The sequence below is a fragment of the Anabrus simplex genome, chromosome 6 (assembly GCF_040414725.1).
Source record: "Anabrus simplex isolate iqAnaSimp1 chromosome 6, ASM4041472v1, whole genome shotgun sequence".
Lineage (NCBI taxonomy): Eukaryota > Metazoa > Arthropoda > Insecta > Orthoptera > Tettigoniidae > Anabrus > Anabrus simplex.
In genome coordinates this window covers 147,846,575-147,867,779 of record NC_090270.1, presented here as the reverse complement: position 1 = coordinate 147,867,779, position 21,205 = coordinate 147,846,575, and the positions used below count along the sequence as shown (strand labels likewise).

Below are 21,205 nucleotides of genomic sequence, written 5' to 3'. Positions count from 1 at the left end.
TTCCACACCAGGCAAATGCTGGGGCTGTACCTTAATTAAGGCCACGGCCGATTCCTTCCCATTCCTAGGCCTTTCCTGTCCCATCGTCGCCATAAGACCTATCTGTGTCGGCGCGACGTATAGCAACTAGCAAAAAAAAATAGAATTACTTGACTTAAAAACTGGAAATAAAATCCAAAGAAAAGCAGCTCAATTTGTACTGGGTTATTTCCGACCAAATGTTGCAAAGTTTGCTCTGAGAAGACTGGGTAGAAATGTGACGAGCTGCTCAACCAAGTGGTATGTTCCGATCTGACAGTGGAGAGATGGCATGGAATGACTTTATTAGACGAATCATTTTGAGTGGTGTCTTTAAAAGTAGGAAATAAAACAATACGAAGATGAAGTTGGAATTCAAGAGGACAAATGAAGACAAAAATTTGTTTATAGGAAGGGGAGTTACAGTAGGCAAATGTGCGCTTTGTAATCATTTAGGAAAACGCTAGGAAAACAACAGATAGGGAATCTGCCAGCTGGGCTACTGCCCTAAATGCAGATTGATGATGAACTTCTGGAAACTGTTTTCTTCTTCTGATACATTCGCCTCATTGAAGGTTTTGCGACAAACTTGGAGTAATTCTTCCTAATTTGAACTCCCACTACTAGAGTTACCATATTGCGGAAGTCAAACCAACATCGTACGTTCCTTTCTTTTTACAATTGGCTTTACGTGGCACCGACACAGTTAGGTATTATAGTAATGATAGGATTGGAAAGGGCTAGGAGTGGAAAAGAAGTGGCCGTGACCTTTATTATGGTACAGCCCCACCAGCATTTGCCTGGTGTGAAAATGAGGAACTACAGAAAACCATTTTCAGGGCTGCTGACAGTGGAGTTCGAACCCACTATCTACCGATTACAAGCTCACAGCTGCGCGACCCTAACCACACGACCAACGAGCTCGGTCGTTGTTGTTCTGTTCGATTGCAAGCTCACTTTCACCACTCATATGTTTAATATAATAACTGAGTCTCACAAAACACTTGTGAGTCCGAGACATAACAAATATGCTCATGCGCATTTAGAAGCATTTTGTAAATATATAAATGTACTGTCGCTAACTATTTAAGATACCATATATAATGAACATCGTGGGTTAACTAGTTACATTATAGGCATAGAAGAATAAATATGATATTCTTGTAAAATATATGTCAGCAGGAAATTCGACAATCCTTTCCTCAGATCAACATTAAGGTCTCACCCAACAATTTCAAACATGTTTTGTTTCAAATCAAAATGCCTCGGATAATCACTCACAAGCGCACACCTTTCTACGTTACATTCGGTGCGCTTAATTCTGCTCGCAGCAGAAATGTCGCTCAAGAACTTTGTGGCTCAACCAGCACTTTTTGTACCATATTCACTGGTTCCCAGCTGTGTTAAATGAAGAAAAATGAAAACCTACAACCTGTTTTCCAGCCATTGACCGGGTCAGGGATGTAATGAATGAAACAGATATAGGCTGTTAGTACGATGGGGTCGCCACTCCCAAAGTGATTTATTAATGAACTAGCGAATGTACCCGTGCTTCGCTACGGTATTCTACATTGTATTCGAATATCGAAGTAAATAGTGTACATGCAGTAAATAAGATAGTTTTAAAATTGCATGTCTCTTAGCGTTATCCGAGAAAGAGCATGGGGAGGTCCCCGTACGTTTCCAATGTAAAGTGTTTGTTACGGATTTGTGATATAACGGCAGGCTCACTTGCCTACTGGCATTCACAATCAGGTTGGGAAGTTTACATTATAATTGCAGGCCCCATTGCCTACTATGCGGACAGAATCGATTTGGGGAGTTTTCGTTAAAATGGCAGCCCCCCTTTCCTACCTCCAGACAGATTACAGTTTTTATTATAATGGCAGGCAATTACCCTACTATCACTCGAAATTGAGTTGTGCAGTTATCATTATAATGACAGGCCCCTTTTCCTACTGCCAGCCAGCGTACTGCCAGTCACACCAAGTTGGTGAGTTTCCATCAAAATAGCAGGCCACTATGCCTAATGCCAGTCACATTTTAGATGAGTACATTTCTTTATAATGGCGGGCACCCTTGCCTACTGCCAAACACAATCGGGTAGGGGAGTTTTAAACAAAACTGCATGCTCACTTACCTTCTGCAAGTCAAATCGAGAAGGGAACTATTCATTACAATTGTAGGCCTTCCTTACTAATGACAGTTACACAGGAGTTGGAGAAGGAACCCTTTCCTACTGCCAGTCAAAGTCGGTGTGGGGAGTACTGATTACAATAGCAGACCGACCCTTTCTCGATCGCTAAATCGACATCAGTGAATATATATAGATCGACATACGAAAGTATATGCGTGTTTACAATATTGAAGACCTTCATTTACAGATTAACTGCTACTAAACGTACGTCATATCGACAAAGGATTATACCATAAGACACGCCGGATTTAGTGGCCTAAATGGCTGGTCCAATGATATGTCATCTATTCTTGGGTCAGATTTAGAAACGTGGAACAGGGTAAAGGTTTTGTAAGATCATCTCACATTACATTACTTTTCGGATAATAATGTGACAGCTACATACGTAGCATTTGGCTCACATATGGCTACTGAGTGGGCCAATTTTCGTGAAGAGTTTGATGATTCTGTATTTCATATAAGTAATTGAAAGTATGAATAATGCATGTGAAAATTCCAAATTGACTTAACATCGATTAATAGAGAAAAATCAAACGTAAAAGGGATACAGATACGGCATAAAGTCATAAGACCAAGGTTGTAGATCATTCCAAATTGAACGGAGATTGTGCAATCCGTTACGTGATAGGAATTTCCGAAGGTCTGCACCATCATTAAAATTGCCTGCATATTTCGATATTCTTCGGGGATAAAAAATGAAAAATTTAATGATATAGGATTTTTCATTCGTTACAGGCTAAAACGTATAATTTTGTCAAATTTCAATTATCTTCTTATTCTTCTGGCAGATTATGCCACAATGTGGATTTTGGGCGAGGCGGGTAAAAATTAGGACTTTCAGGAAATCAAAAATTATGGAGATTGTTATTATTACCCCTTAAACGGAAAGCTGTACGAAAATTTCGCCAAAATAGTCAGTGTAGAGGTACACAGTCGTTACGATTTGATTTATATAGATAAGGAATCTGCTCCATGTAAAACACCTTTTGGGCTATGTCCGCTGGACTTAACCTGCAAAAGTGACCATTCATGATATCTCCCTTATTAATCCTCCTGACGAAAAAATGCACATGAAAAAAAAGGTTTAGAGGTGGAATTCCATCAGGTTTGGTCGATTTCCAGTCAGGTTGGTCTTGTTCTGTATATATTGTGGAAGAGTAAAATCACCATTTCGGTTCCTTATAAACCGCCAGTCCATTCCGGAACATGAAATGTTATTTACGTTTAAAACCTACCTTTGGACAGGTGGATGCTAAATATAAATTTTGTTTCGAATGTCTTCAGTAGTTTTCAAGTTGTAAGGAATACGCTTTACACGCACCCGCTCGTGAGTTAAGTCCGATGGGACTTGTACAGAAAAACGGTCCTTTAATGATATCTCCCTTATTGATCCTCGTATCGAAATGATGCACATGAGAAAAAAAGGTTTAGACATTAATTTCTACCAAGGTAGGTAGACTTCCATAAACTTTTGTTGTGTATATTTTTTGGAAGTGCAAAATCACTGTTTCGGTTTCGTATAAACCCCCAGTTAGTTCAGGGATTTAGAAACAATATTTGCCCTGAAACCTATCAAGGACAGGTGTATTCTAAATACGAATCTTGGTGGAAATGCATCCAGTAGTTTCTAGCATTCACGTACATACGGCGTAATTAAGGAAGAAAATAATACAGTTAAGAATGTTGAAACTAATAGAAAATGGATTATAACTGAGGACAGCCGGATAACGACAAAAAATAAATGCCGTGAGTTATGGATATAATAAAGCGCTAACAGAGGAGAAATTTAGGTTCAGTGATTCTTAGGTAAACAAATATGAAGATGACTAATGGTGTTATTACTTAATCTATTCGAGGGCGGTTATAACCTCCAACGATATTCCGCCAATATCCCGCAGATGAGCCGATTGATGCCTCTCTTGCCATCTACCCAAGGAACAACCACGAATTTAAAAGCATGATGAGGAAAATGGCAATACGTTACTTCCCTACTGGCATGCAGTCAGAGACGTTGCCATGGTAACCTGTAGGTTCGTTCTCGGTCTGTCGGTCACTAAATGCAGAGCATGATACCAGCAGAAAATTGTAAATTTCTCCGTCATGTGAAGAGTAAGGTAAATTATGAACATAACGAAAGTTGTTTATAATGAAGAGACGTTTCACGTACGGTAAACGAAGTTTACAGAAAATCAATAGTATAAGAGAAAATAGAGGAAAACCACTGTGGTTTTCCTATAAACACCCCGTCTATTCAAAGATTTTAAAATTATATGCATATCGGAACCTTTCCTGGGATGAGTATACTCTAAATATGAAGTTTGGCTGAGATCTATCCAGCCGTTTCGACGTGATGGTGGGAAAACCACTCTGGTTTTCCTATAAACCCCCCGTCTATTCAAGGATTTTAAAATGATATGCATATCTAAACCTTCCCCGGGATTAGTATACTCTAAATACAATGTTTGGTTGAGATCCATCCAGCCGTTTCGACGTGATGGTGGAAAAACCATTCTGATTTTCCTATAAACCCCCCATATATTCAAATATTTTAAAATGATATGCATATGGAAAACTTCCCCGCGATGAGTATCCTCTAAATATGAAGTTTGGTTGAGATCTATCCAGCCGTTTCGACGTGATGGTGGAAAAACCATTCTGGTTTTCCTATAAACCCCCTGTCTATTCAAGGATTTTAAAATGATATGCATATCAAAACCTTCTCCGGGATGAGTATACCCTAAATATGAAGTTTGGTTGAGATCTATCCAGCCGTTTCGACGTGATGGTGGAACAGACAAACAGACAGACAAACAGAAACAATTTTATTTATATAGATTTTTACACTCGTTCTTCACCCCCTTTCCATCCCCGCCCAAAGGAGTCCTACGAGTGCCTTACACAACAGTATATTTTTTTCCCAGATATTAAGTCTTATTTGTACCTATTTTGGTTGACAGCTATGCCCAAACGTACATGCATAATCTCACTGCTCTAGAATCCTGGAGCTGACGTTGCCATGGTTACGGCAGTTCATTTCTTTATCCGATTCCTAGAGCAGGGGTAGTGTGGTGCCAATATCTCCGTAACGGTTGGTTTTAGGGCCTTAAAACATGGTTTTCGGGCCCGTAGGGCTTACCGAGTTTTGTTCTTTGCGTCAAGAGGATTAAATTGAGCTTTGTCTCGTCCTTATACGACAAATTCGATATTTTGCCTATAATAGTATAAGAGAAAATGGAGGAAAACCGTTTTTCCTATAAAACCCCCGTCTTTTCAAAGATTTTAAAATGATATGCATATCGAAACCTTCCCCGGGGTCAGTATACTCTAAATATGAAGTTTGGTTGAGATCTATCCAGCCGTTTCGACGTGATGGTGGAACAGACAAACAGACAGACAAACAGACAAACAGAAACAATTTTATTTATATAGATATAGATGATAGATTCTATGAAATGAGAATGGAGAGTGTTGCTGGAATGAAAGATGACAGGGAAAACCGGAGTACCCGGAGAAAAACCTGTCCCGTCTCCGCTTTGTCCAGCACAAATCTCACATGGGGTGACCGGGATTTGAACCACGGTATCCAGCGGTGAGAGGCCGACGCGCTGCCGTCTGAGCCACGGAGGCTTGTTAAATGAAGAATAGCAATATAATGTGTGATAGCATATCACAGCCTAACATGACACCATTAATAATTCATGATTTTTAAGAAAATTGTCCAGCTCCTTGGCTGAATTGTCAGCGTACTGACCGTCGGTTTAGAGGGTCCTCGGTTCGATTCCCGAAGTTAAGTTCGTGCAGTTAATATTTCTGTCCTAGGGACTAGGTGGTTCTGTTAATGTTATTTGATTTACGTCCCACTAACTACTTGTACGGTTTTCGGAGACGCCGAGGTGCCGGAATTTGGTTCCGCAGGAGTTATTTTACGTACCAGTAAATCTACCGACACGAGGCTGACGTATTTGAGCACCTTCCAATACCACCGGAAACCAGGATCGAACTTGCCAAGTTGGGAACAGAAGGCCAGCGCCTCAACCGTCTGAGCCACTCAGCCCGGTGGGGTGTTTCTCTTCTGTTTTCTTTATCTACATACAACAGACCACACTACCAAGTGATGGTGGCGTTGATTATTGTTTTAAGTGGAAGTACAACTAGGCAACCATCCTCTATATAACATTAATGAGAGAAAAAAAGGAAAGAGATCCGACACTTCGAAAATGAAGGTATTAGCCAAAGAAAGACAAGGGCCACGTAGAGTGTGAAAATGAATGACTCCCTAGGCCTCGCAACCTAATACTGTTGATGTTGGAAATGAACTAGAGTTGACCAAGGAAGGTCGGATAGGATAGATGAAAAGGAGGAGCCTGTAGAAGAAATGTCAGGGCTCAGCTAAGGGAACCTTGGTCGCCAACACACGCTCCCAAGTTGAGAGCCCCTGGGGCCCCTTTTAGTCTCCTCCTAAGACAGGCACGGGATACCATGGGTGTTATTCTACCGCCTCTACCCACAGGGGAACACCATATTACCAACCACCATAGAAAGACACGATAGTGAATATATCCCTCAACATAGGATTGACGTCGGGAAGGGCCCCGTCCGTAGAACTGGGCCAAATTGGGGAGAAAGTCGAGGAAGAAGAGGAACATTTTAGACAGGATTAAGCATTAATTTAAATTGCATGCAATTCGCTGTAAGTTTTGATTTATTTTCCATTAGCATTAGAGGTTTTGTCCTAAATTACAATGACGTACGGCATTACGAAATGACTGCTGCCATGATTCGGTAATTTTTGTTACGGAGTTATCCGTGGTAGTTAGAGGTGAAAGAAGGTGCGGGCGGGAATAGGTCTCAACTTACGAAATTAAAGTTAATTTAAAACATTAACAAAGGTTATATTTTCTTTTCAAAATCAACAACTGACAACAAATAACAAAGATGTAACAGGTACCAAGTAGCAAGTTAACAATTTAAGAATTTACAGAGCCCCAAGATTAATTTCTGAGCTCTCAGCTCACCACCACAATAGCTAAAGGGCAGAAAAACCCCTAAGTACAAGGAGCACTTGCTCCTAATTACAATGTTAAGAAGAAAAGAGCAGACCCGCTCTCAATTTTACCAGCCTGTCAAAGGCTAAAACAACCTTTATTCCTAACTGCCCTTAAGGCACACATACCGTGAAACAGGGGTATCTTGTACCCAACCTACAGGGCCTTCACATGAAGAAAACAAACACTGGGTTAATTAAATGGCCCAAAAAAATTTGACTGGAGGCGTAGCTTGCACTCCTACATGAAACATCTTAAAACCTAGGCGGCACTCGGCCAGTTATACAGGGGCTAATCCCATACTCGGGAGGTGACTAGTTGGCAAATAAGTTTAAGACTTTAAGAAGGAAGAGAAAAATGGTTACGAAAACATAGTCACCTCAAAATCAAAATGAAGGGGAGTTCGAAAGGTTTAAGCACTCTCTATCCCAACTTGCGGCTAATTTACATGAATGCAGTAAGGTTTACATTAAAAAGGATTCGAACCTTCCCCCGCGGGTTAAAACTGCTGAGCTAGCAAGACATAAAGATGTTAACAGGCCATTACCTTGTAGATGAACCGCTGCTTGGAGAAAGAGGCGCTTCCCGCCCCCTGCTATATATGTTCACACACTGCGAAAGATGTTACTGAAGTGGCCCCGAGACCAAAAAATCAGCAGTTTATATACCCTCGTGAAACATTCGAGACCTTTCATGAATGATAACAACCCGCCCATAAATTTTTATTGGTTGGCTAAAGATTACAAGTCAAAACTGAAGAAGACATCTAGGATTGGTGGAAAATTAAATACAGAAATTACTCATTGGTCGAATTCAAAACTGGCGGAAAGAGAAGGGTTATACTGCCAACCCAAACAATGACTGAAAGAAATTTAACAAAGAACAAACTTATGAATACCAAATTTCTTCAAAAAAAATGTTCCTTCACTTCGCACTAGGGTGCACAATTGTAGTTCTTAAGTAGTGCCATCTAGAAGAGAATGTTCACACTTATTACTACAGAGCAAACAAATACAAATCGAATCCGACATAGTTCAGAACACTTCAAAATTTACAGTAGAGACATCTTCCGAGAAACTTTTTGATTTAATACAGATTGTTAAAGTTGAGGCTTCCTCCTGTAGAGGGATTTCAACTGGCGCAATATTTGAATTCGCGGCGTGGAGGTGTACCGCCCGGTACAATTTTCACTCAACCTTCTGCTAGGGTTTCAACATTGCACTAACTCTGAAAGGTTTTCGGCGTTGGCAGGAGAGTTAAGGGTTAGGATTCGAAAATGGGAAACCACAGAAAATATTCTCCAGGACTGCTGATGGTGGGGTTCCAACTTAGCTATACGGCACTGTACCGCGCTGGGAAGTCCGGCTCCATGGCTAAATGGTTAGCGTCTGGCATTTGGTAACAGGGGTCCCAGGTTCGATTCCTGACAGGGTGGGGAATTTTAACCATCATTGGATGAATTCGCTTACAGTGGGGCTGGGTGTATGTGTCGTCTTCATCATCATCATCATCATCATCACGACGCGCAGGTCGCCTACAGGAGTCAAATCAAAAGACCTGCACCTGGCAAGCCGAGCTTGTCCTCGGACACTCCCGGCACTAAAAGCCATACGCCATTTCAACTCGCTGGGATATTATTAATATTATTATTAGTCCATATATCAGTAGTATGTCATATGTCGTATACTACGCTGTAGCGGAGGGCAATTAGCTCTGCTATACGGCTGATCTCGGTAAATAAAAAATCTAACGGAGGTAAATGAAATTAAATGGCGTATGGCTTTTAGTGCCGGGAATGTCCGAGGACATGTTCGGCTCGCCAGGTACAGGTCTTCTGATTTGACATCCGTAGGCGACCTGCGCGTCTAACGGAGGTATAGACCCTATGAACAACTCTTAAATAACCAGTCGACAAAAATTATTATTCGATTTTTCTTTTTGTCCGCAGTGCCGAATATAAATCGATTAAGTGACGCCGAGGTAAAGTCCAGAAACTTGAGTGAAGACCACAAATTGATTATTTTTATTCTGGCTCATTGCGTCTCCGTTATGAGAGACGGTGAAAGTTGTTCACCTGAATGGAATATTTGTCTCAGGGTACAGCTGCTGTAAGCAGATTATCATCTTGGAGACAACTAAGTGTTAAATATCCATTTTCTCGTTTTCCGCTTTTCTACAACCAGATTGATGCTGCATGCCATACACAACATCTGTTTGGATATCGTTAGAGGGTCTTGGAAACAAAGCCATTCGCTCATGAATACCATTATGCAAAACAAGGCGATATTGAACGTCTTATGTCAGATGTATAAAATGCTACTTTCCTTGGGTGAGTGAAATTGAAGGCGTTGAAAACCTATATTTCAAAAAGAAATCATACAAAGTTTGATGAATAACAGAAACAAAAAATATAATACGTCATAATATGGAACAATATTCAAATTATAACAGAGCCCAGCTGGTGGTCATGATCTTTCAGGCATCAATTCTCTATGGTCTCACCCCACGGTTGGCCGGTTCGAGTCCTGTTGGTGAGAAAAGAAATTCATCATCAGAATATTGGCCAGCAAGGTAGGAGGGTTGTTGTAATAGAATTTGTAATCACTAGATTGCCTGCTAAGAACCCGGATTCAATTCCAAACCTCTCCGGAATCTTCATATGAAGTGGGGGCATACGACGCTGTTGATGGGGTTTAATTCACCGGATGGAAACGTTAAGCCTTGAGCGGACCCCTTGGTGCTATTCGACAGGAGTAGGCTATATGCCGGCACCGTGTTTCACCCTCTCCCTTCTCACTATGGTATATCACGTCATTCATTTCGTCTCATTTTACATTGTAAAATGTTGTAATTTTTAGAAATTCAATTTAGGTCTTCGCTCAGATTTAGCCACACAAGAACTTCCGTATTGCTGTTTCAAATGCATTTGCGTTTAGCATTGATATTATTGGGAATTCGATTGAATTTGTGAGATGTGAAGACGGTGCAGATAATTTATGGTAGGTCCTTGAGTGAGTAAGGTCTGTAATTTAAGTTAGAGTACTCCTGTCAAGAAATTAGAAAATATTTTTAAAGAGAACTATCACAAAATAATCATCTGTGAAGCGTATACTATTCTATGAAGGGCATTTAATTGCTGGTAGTCGCGTCGTACATTTAGAAGAGGCCATGAAAGAAGACTAAGTGGAGGCAGTATAATATACAGTAAAAATACAGGAAATCTAATAATTGCACACATGCACTTTGCACTAGTTCTAGTCGAACATGTATGCCATTTACGGCGTCCCTGTATGTCACAATAATCTAACGATGACACTTGACTTCGAACGCTCTGAACCGATCGAAATTATGCTTAGAATATAGATCGTTCATCACAAAAACAGTGATTTGTGAATTTTCCATGCAACACTCATCAGTTGCCTGCTAGTGCCATTAGACGGTCGCATGTTTTATCTGCACTGACAAGTATAGCTTCAGACTTAGTGCGTCTCTTGGAGTGTTGGGCTTCAGGTTATAGTGTAAACTATTTACATTGGAATCATGAGGAGAATTAAACAAAATACCAGACTAAGTTGCGACGTTCTGAATATGGAAACTCGGAGTTGAAGATACGGAGTTCGCGATTAGTATATATAGCATAATAATGCAGAAATGTAATGGGTGGGGGGAGGCAAAGAAATTCATGACGTTACACTGGACAGATATACTGATTTTGAAGGAGATGAGGAGCCTGCTTCTGAAGGTGGCTGTTTAAGCAGTACACGTCTTTCATCTCCAGAGCAACAGGAAACGTAGTAGTAGTAGTAGTAGTAGTAGTAGTAGTAGTAGTAGTATTTATTCATTCATCATGTCGTTTACATATTTACAGGACTCTGTTTTATATATACATAACTCTTCTAATAACATTATTACTTGAGAAATATTAATCTTATAACTAAACCACATATATTACAGAAGTAGTAGTATTATTATCAACATATTAATACTTAAAATAAATTGAATTTCTAACTATCTCTTGCACACATTAAATAAATTATTATTATTATTATTATTATTATTATTATTATTATTATTATTATTATTATTATTATTATTATTATTATTATTATTAATATTATACAAAATTACACCAACCTCAACAGAGTCGAGTAGATATCAGTAAAATACCACGTAAGGTGAAACCTTGTGTGTGGTAATTTAGAATATTAATTACATAGTGAGAAATATATTTTAAATGATGCCTGAAATACGAGTATGGGTATGAGTGAATGACGGATATGATCAACAGCACATGGTGGAGCATTGAATAGAAATTGGATATGGTGACGTGATATTCTCATTTAGTTATTTCTTCCATAACAGTTTTATTATCCCTGACAAAGGATTTAAGACACTTCATACTCATTTCCTGACCTAATAAAGTAGTTTGTAAAGAACCGGGAAGGACATTAAAGAATTTTGGAATGAAGTACAAGAAATTGCGCTTTGTTATGCTAAGTTTGGGTTTGTATAACATACAACGGTGGTTCATCTTACTGCGTGTTGAATATTCATGTTTAATGTTCTCAATTATATTTTTGTTTTTGTTAATATATTTGTATATTTCAAGGGCATAAAGCTGTTTTACATTAAATATATTTGCTTCAGCATATAATTGACTACTTGGGTATAATCTTCCTTTCTGGTACATTATTCGTAATATAAGGTTTTGAACAACCTGTATTTTATTGATTACATTTTTGTAGGCTCCTCCCCATGCCAAAATTCCGTAGCTAAGAATAGACTGAACTAAAGCGTAATAAACCTCTCTTAACAATTTTATACTGGATATGTATTTTAAATTATGAAATATATAAACAGTTCTTCTGATTTTCTTTCTTAAATCGGTAATGTGACTTTTCCATTTCATGTTCGAATCAATTAATAATCCCAAATACTTAACATTATTTACTTTATAAATTTTGTAGCAGTTACAATTAAATTTACAGTTGATGTTGTGTACAATTAATTCATTAAAATCGTTTCGTGTATCTGTTACAGAAAAATTCATAAATTTTGTCTTAATGTTTAGAAATAATTCATTATTATCTAACCATGCTTTAACTTTAAGCAGTGCTCGAGTTGCTCTCTGTCTGACGAGATTCCAGCTATCACCCTCAACATAAATGACTGTATCATCTGCATATGTTACGACGTGCGTATGTTCGGCATTTGCTATTGTTTTCTCTAGATCATTAATAAATAGAATAAACAATAAAGGACCTAATACTGTGCCTTGTGGGACACCCTTTATTATCCTCATTGGTGTGCTTAGATGTTGATTAATTTTGACATACTGTACTCGATCTGTCAAGTAACTCTCAAGCAAATCCAGCACATTACCCCTAAAGCCGTATTTTTCCAATTTCTGGAGGAGCAAGCGGTGTGACACACTATCGAATGCCTTTTCAAGGTCGAGAAATATCCCTGTGGAGAGCAGAGAAGAATTAAGATTTTCGTATATTCTGTTTGTTAAGGCGGATATAGCATCAGTCGTTCCGAGATTTTTAATGAATCCAAACTGTCTGGGCGAAAGTATTTGGTGTTTTTCTAAAAATTGGTCAATATTGTTCTTTAAGCATTTCTCGAATATTTTTGATATTGTTGTAGTTATCGAAATGGGTCTGTAATTTCTAATGTCACTAATATTTCCAGACTTGTGAAGAGGTTTTACTATTGTTGTTTTAAGCTGTTTTGGAAAGTAACCTAAGGTGAAGGAATCATTGATAATATTCAGCAACGGTTCCTTTAATGACTCTATATTTTCTTTAATAATTCGAGCCGAAATATTGTCTATTCCTACAGATTTGTTTTCATGTACTTCACTCAAACATCTCTTCAGATCGTATTCTGTTACCGGTGCAAGGAAGCAAGTATGAGGGTTGCGAGCGATATTTAATGTGGAGTCGGAAATCTGTCTGTGATGCTTTGCTTTCTCAGTGGTTTCGTTAATGAAATAATTGTTAAATTTATTAGAAATATTTATGTCATCTTTCCAGATTTCACCTTTATATCTGATTTCCTTGATCTCTTCTTTTCTAACTGACCTTTGTGTTATTTCATTGACTATGCCCCAGACCTTACCCCGGTTATTTGAATTGCGATTGATCAGATTCCTATAGTACTCAGTTTTCGTTTTCATAATTAGATCATTTAGTTTGTTCCTATATTTCCTGTACTCTTCTTTAATTTCCAAGTTATCCTTATTTTTTAAATATTGTTGATAAAGTCGGTCTCCTGTGTGAATAGATTTTACCAAACCGTAAGAAATCCATTCTGTTCTTTTGACTTCCTTTGATTTCAATTTAACAGTGGACAGGCTCATGCAGCTTTTAATTGTATTGACGAATTTATCAAGTTTGATATCTAAATCACTGCTGTTTAAGATGTCTCCCCAATTTATTTTACTTAAATGATTTTTAAGCTCAAAATGATCTATTTTAAAACAGTTACGTCGAAAATTTTGTATATTATTAGAGACCGAGGCATTTTGAATGTTGAGACTTACTATTGTAGGATAATGATCTGAAATTTTACTTTGAGAGATGATAGACAGAATGTCGTCATTTCTCAACCTACTTTTAATCAAAGCATGATCAATACAGGATTTACTTGTACCAGATACTCTAGGAGGATTGTTTATTAAGGACTGAAAATTTCTTTCTTGTACCATGTTGAGATATTCGTCACAGTCGTGTTCATTTAAAAGGTCTATATTTGTGTCCCCTATTATCAGTTCGGTTTCAACATGGCATCTATCTTGGATATAATGATCTAACGCACTGAGAAACCGCTGTTTGTGATATTCATGTGACCGATATACTCCTGTAATAGCTACTTTCTTGTTGTCATAATTAATTACTACTCTGAGAAATTTAAAGTCATCGTACTCAATAATTTCCATTTCGTGCTCCAAACCATTTTTTACCATTAATACAACACCATCACATTTGTTAACTGAACCCTCATTGTAATAAGATTTATACAAGGCATGGTTACTTATATTTACATTACTCAGTGACCAACTTTCTGTTAAAATTACGACATCAAACCTATGATCATATGCTTTCAAAACAACGTCTAAAATGTTCTTATTTTTCCTTATGCTTCTAATATTAGTATGAAAAATTTGTAATGTACTTTTCCCTTCCGCATGCTTCTGCAATCTACTCGTGCAATCTTTGATGCCCCTTATCGTCTCTGAAAGAGGTTGTTATGTTACATAATCATCTTCTAGACCTATTCTGACTATTTACAGGAAAAGGTTAAAGTCAGCTGTTAGTTATTACTAAGAAGGAAGTTACTGTAAGTACGGAGTTTGTACAGAGGGTTGTTTCTGATATATCAAGGGCACATGGATGTTCAGTTCACTGTTATCAACTGCAAATGTGGGCACTAGAAGTATCCAGAATGGTTGTTCTGGACAATTTCAAACCGCCGATTACCTTTTCGACAATCTTAAGGCTGAATATGGCATTTTATCCATGAATATTACTACACTCGTCACACGCGTAAGGACATAGGAGAAGATAATACCATACGTCGGAAGGGATTTAAGTTTCTGGAGAAAGTAAAAAGATATACAAAAGAGGGGATTGCTTGCCCTTGTTGTTTAAATGGGCCTAACATCGAAGGTCATCGGCCCAAAAGAGGGGATTCTGGTCATAGAATATGCTTGGAACAGTGTTCGAAGTTAGTTTCATTATGAAATTTGCAGTCTGTACATAGCTCTACACACAGCTACACACGGATGTGGCTTAATCAGTGAGTGTCAAATTAGCTAACAAGCTTTATATCTGTTTTCAAGAGACACAGGCACTTTCAGCATGAGTGTTTCAAAGAAACATGAAACAATGCATCCACAAAAAAATTAACGTGGTGGCAAGCAAAAGTGGAAACATGATGAAAGAGCATATGAAACTTTTTCTGGTGAACATATAAGTGAAAAGAGCCTGTTGCTGTGTGGTTATACCCTTTCAGATGCAATTTTTTCAAACAAAGATGGTATACTTAGGATAATGTCACCGAAAACAAAAATATTGCTAACCTCTTGATGTGTATTGTACTTCCTTCAGCAGTGTAAGCTTTGTTTAAGAAGGAGCGCTGATTGTGTAAGACTATAATGTGACAAACGCCAGTAAAGTTACATGATTGGTATTTCGCCATATACAACAGATTTTCTACAAGCCTATATTGCAATATCCTTGACAAAAGGCCCGTTATAACATTGGCATATCCATATCATCGTTTGAAAGCGTAAATTGTTTGGCGTTTGTTAGAGGAGTGCTTGAATGCGAAAGTTAAATGTAAAAATATGGCTTTAGTGAGATGTGCACATTATTCACTTCCACTTTGCTTTAACCACTGTCAGGTCAGTTGAACAAATGTGTTTTACGTATCGTAATTACTTTAAGCAGAAGGTTTGTAATGCTGTTGATGGAAAATGTAACAATATAGTAACGGCAATGAATTATGTATTTGGACATATAATATTGGTATTAGGTTTTCTTGCGTTACCCAGATTCCTCTCTTACAACTACAGAAGATGATTTTTCTGATACCCATTGCAGTAGAATGCACCGTTTTGCATGGGAATGACTGAGACCAGTGTTGTGATGACGATTTACAGTATATTCTTTTCCCAGTTTGCTTTACGTGGCACCGACATAGTTAGGTCTTATGGCGACGATGGGGTAGGAAAATCCTAGGAGTGGGAAGGAAGTGGCCGTGGCTTTAATTAAGATACAGCCTCAGCATTTGTCTGGTGTGAAAACGGGAAAACACGGAAAACCATCTTCAGGGCTGTCGACAGTGGGGTTCGAACCCACTAGCTCCCGGATGCAAGGTCGCAGCTGCGCGCTCCTAAGCGCACGGCCAACTCGCGCGGCACAGCGTATTCTGAGCGGGTTTTCGTTCGGTTCAGAGTGTTCGAGGTTAAGTATATTGCTTTGCAAGTGAGGAACATTTAACCTCTATTTAGCCTTATTGCTTCAACCATACTTCATTTTGGGTCACATAGCTTATTATTATTATTATTATTATTATTATTATTATTATTATTATTATTATTATTATTCATCTATATCGTATTACTTGAGTGTCATTGTGTATCATTCCGCAGTCTACCACTAAACTTTCCAGTTGGTCATACATCAACATTTTGCCTTGTGAAGAGCTGTTTTTGTTTCTTCAAATAATTCACCAGGTCATTCAACTTTGTGGGTGTGTATTTGCATTTAAGCGACGTCCTTGGCCTGGCATTTACCTGGAGTTAAGCTGGGGAAACTTCGGAAAATGTACTTCTATAGTCCTAATATTGAAAGATACGTTATGACAGTTCTTAGAGGGGGCGGGGTCTGTTTAATGCCTACCTGGGTGGGGAGAAAGGAGTAAGGAGTATGGTTGCCATGGAAACGAGGGCGGATCCACTGCGGTTGCCATGCTGTTGGCCGGCTCGTGTTGCTTGGAGTTGCCAAACCTCTCACTTCTGAGTTGCGTACAACAGAACACAGCGGTCTGAACGAACGAACGAACAGTGATCCGGAAGCGAAGGGAGGGAGAAAGAATGCAGGAATGCGGCATCACCATGCAATGGCATGTACAAATGCTCCTCCCTCCAGCGCTGTCAATCAAAACGCTTCTTTTAACATTACGGGTGTAGGTATGATAATGATGAAAGTTTTACCGATTTATTTTCTCGATTTTACCTAAAGTCGTGTGCACTCCGCTTCAGTCAAGGAAATAATCATTTATGGCAGATCCGAGATTTCAATCATTACTAACCGAGAATAAAACTCACACGACAATAGATTTGTTGAGAGAATATTCCCTTGAGACACCACGCAGTGCCACTACCCGTACTAAATAACAGCTGGTATACCTTTCTTGAAATTTAAAGCGTTATTCTTCATTTAAAGCAATTTATTAACAAAGTATCAAATGAAATACAAAACTTGGCTGGATCCACTCATATTGTCTGGTCGCTGCTCTTTGGAGACAGCACATAAAATGTTTATGTTATCTTCCTTCCTCGCTACACTTTACAACCTCAGTGACCCCGTTATTGAGACTAATTTAGCAGCTGATTAGCCGCCACACAATGCGAACGTTAAAGTTTGCCAGATGCCTCTTCATATTATGAAGGGTTATACATTTTAAGCAAGCGAGGCAGTGAATGTGTTGTGTATGTGGTTACAATTGTGAGATGGGGAAGGGGCTACAGGGGAGTGCGGTTGTGGTTTGTATCCATGTGTTACATACTGTGTGCGGTAAAAGGTAGGTGGGAGGAGGGGTGGTCCGTCCAGGCTTACAAAATATATTAACAATAGTTATTTTTCAACACTCGCGATGTTAATCATGGCGCAATACATTTGTACGTACATGGTTCACTAGTGTTGGCACATCTAGTTAGCAGCACCCTCGCTATTCTCTATTCCCTGTACAATTGTTGGTAGTTGCACAATGTGAATGCTAAACAGAATATTAGTTCACAGCAAAAGTATGTCACCTAGAAATACTACCACCATAATTAAGGACTACAAAGGAAACGAGGCAGTCCAATTGATTGTGGCAAATATTACAGTAGTCTGATGTTGGACAGTCCGACTAGGAACACTGTCAGACTTTCAACGGGCCGCACTAGACCGCAAACCTACAGAGCTTGAATAATTCAATGTTTGTTAATATTATATTCGCAACCGATAAAATTACATTATACTTCGCTACTGGGAACACAAGCCTTCGTGGCTCAAGCGGCAGCCCGCCGGCTTCTCGACGCTGGGTTTTCCTGGAAAATTACGGCAAACCATCTTCGGGGTTGCCAACAGTGTGGTTCGAACCCACTTATCTCCCGAATACAAGCTCACAGCGGCGCAACCCTAAACCGCACAGCCAACTCGCTCGGTTATTTCACGTTGAAGTGAATAAACAGTTAAATTTTATAAGGATTACGTGATTACTGTCGAAGGATGGTTTCTAACCTTAAGGTCGATATTTTACTGCAGACTCAAAAGTAGATTTTTGACTGCTACATGTTATAGATAGTTATATACCATTCCAGCCACGGCTCCCTTATGTCTTAGGTTATTGTCTAGTACACCTAAACCTTCGTCGATATACGTTCTGTACGACGGTGAAAATCGCCTCAAAATCCGTTCTGTGCCTCTAGAGATTACATACTAAAACTCAGATGGACATCTAACGAGAAATACTCTGCGCTGTTCGGGTACTTTATTGAATGTTAACTTTACGGATTTAATTATTTGTGAGATGAATATTTGTAGACCTTTATGCGACGTTGATTTGATATTTTACTAACTAATTTTTAGAGTTATTATCATGTGTACAATTTTAAGTTCTAGATTATTTTGCTTCGCGTTAATTGAGGTGTGTCTATTCAAAAGGTGCTATTTCCACTTCAAACATTTTTTTTCTTTAGTATTTCGTCCATATGCAATGCAGTACTTGAATACTATAACGCCATGAGTAATCCAGACCAGAAGGATGTAATTCCTTAAAAGAAGTTCCTTACCCGATCATGGGTACGCTCCATGTGGCTTGTATGATAGGTTTCCTTGCGTTTTTCTCACAACGTTCTTCGGGTGGAAATAGCGCCTTTTGAACAGATACTTCTCAATTACACTTTGATTTCGTGGCAGCCCGGATTGTCTGGGAAGTAGTTACACCTTTCAAATAAATAATAACAATAAGTGATAACTGTAGAGCATGTATTTGCACGTTGTGCTATAGATATTACGTACACGATTCCAACTGTCACTGGGACTCTCACCAATCAGCCTAGGGACCGCGAAAACTGTGTATTCAACACGTAAAATTATAGGCCTGTTTTTATCATTGCTCAGATGTACTTTGAAAATATCATAGCACTCCTGACTTGTTTATTATTTGAAAAGTCCTTCACCGAATTCTCAACAGCCAGGTGTCGATGATGAAGTGTACTAGGGAACGGAAGAGTGAGGTAGTTTCCCATAGCTTTCCTCACTGTATCAGATTTACTATTACATATCTATCTGCCAAGCTTGCTGAAAGCTCGGCTTTCATTGAATACTTGTTAATATATATAATTGACTTTAAACCAAAATTAATATTTATTTAATCAATGAAAATTAATCAAAAACACCTACATTGTTTAATTTATTAAGAAATGTCTGTTTATGTATCGTACTTATTTTAAGTCTGAAAATTTGATATCTTTTCACAAGAATAATATATATTTTTAACTACAGGGACTAATTGTTAGGGATATAAAACCAACAAATACTCTATTTATTCTGTTGTAGACGCTGTGACGAAATCAGCACTCTTCTTCATCCTCGCAACATTATTCCTGTTTGTGGGCGAATTCTGCTGTCTCTTCGGCCACTTCGCTCGCCAGCGAAGACTTTTCACCTTCATATCAGGCGTGGTCTTCATCATATCCGGTACGTATAATATGCTATGCCTTCTCATTTGCAACCTAGTATTTTGAAAAATGTGGATGAATGTTCATGTTTGTGAACACTTCGAACTCTAAAGTGCTTTGCTTGTGTGATGTTTGGAACATCACAGCATGTGATAAATTATTGAACTGTCTAATTAATTGATAAGATGTATATATTTAATCACTGATAGGTCATTTTTAAATTAATATGTATATATATATAGGGTAATCGGCCAGGAGGAAATCTCCATGAGCGACTAAAGGAGGGTTAAACAACAAACATCATCATCAACATCATCATCCTCATCATCTATCTCCATCGTCTGACGAGAAGCTTGTAGGTACGGCACGAGTAACAGATACTATTCTCTAAGCTGCAAACATTAGTCGTGACGGCTGTGCGAGCTCTGTAAAACAGATACATGTTCACCATTAAACTGTTCATTATGCAATACTTATAGCAAAGTTGTAACTAAAGCACAATTGCACTACTACTTTGAAACTTTACAACAGCACCTCGAGTCATCGTGGACGGAACAGATGTTTATTGTTAGGCCTTCAGAATTGAGGTAGGCGCATGCGCAGAATACTTTCCCCTCGCAAACCTTACCCCGCATCCACGAGACTTCCCATCAGGCGAAAATAGCACCGGTATATCACGGGTCTTACAGAAAATTACAAACGAGATTATCTTGAAATACCGAACGTACTGACCTTCGGTTCAGAGGGTCCAGGGTTCGATTCCCGGCCGGGTCGGGGATTTTACTCGCTTCTGATTCATTCTTCCGTCCCTGAAGACCGAAAAAGTAGTTAGTGGGACGTAAAGCAAATAACATTATTATTATTATTATTATTATTATTATTATTATTATTATTATTATTATTATTATTATTCATTCTTCTGGCTCGGGGACTGGGTATGTTTGTCTGTCCTAACACTCTCCTCATCATATTCAGACAACATACCACACTACCAACCACTACAGAAACATGCAATAGTTGATTACATCCCTCCAAATAGGGCTGGCGGCAGGAAGAGCATCCAGCCGTAAAACAGGACCAAATCCACATGTGCAACGCCGTTTGCACCCACGACCCCACATGTGTGGGAAAAAGCGGTAGCAAAAGAAGAATAAGAAGAAGAAGATTATCTTGAAATACCGAAATGATGGAATAACAATCACACTTACGAATTTCTGGTCATTGGTTGGTGAAGATTGGATGCCCTTCCTGATTTTAAGTAAAAATTCTACCTATGGTTCCGCCGGGATTCGAACTTCGACCATCTCAGTTGAAAGTCAAACAAACTTCTTGCTAGAGGCTTTACGTCGCACCGACGGCTACGGTGGGGTAGGAAAGGCCTAGGAGTTGGAAGGAAGCGGCCGTGGCCTTAATTCTTCTTGACATGCTAACTCTCAAGGAGTCATGAATTTTCTTCTCAAGTCAGTTAAAATTGTTACTTAATTC

General features: G+C 38.8%; 1 protein-coding gene across 1 annotated transcript in view; it reads left to right on the top strand.

Moving 5' to 3' along the window:
* stg1 (stargazin-like protein) overlaps positions 1–21,205 on the top strand; it is a 171,097-nt gene that overhangs the window by 134,911 nt on the left and 14,981 nt on the right. The window contains exon 4 of the mRNA XM_068228247.1: positions 19,599–19,739. Coding sequence (XP_068084348.1) covers positions 19,599–19,739 — 141 coding nt within the window. The remainder of the gene's footprint in view (positions 1–19,598; positions 19,740–21,205) is intronic.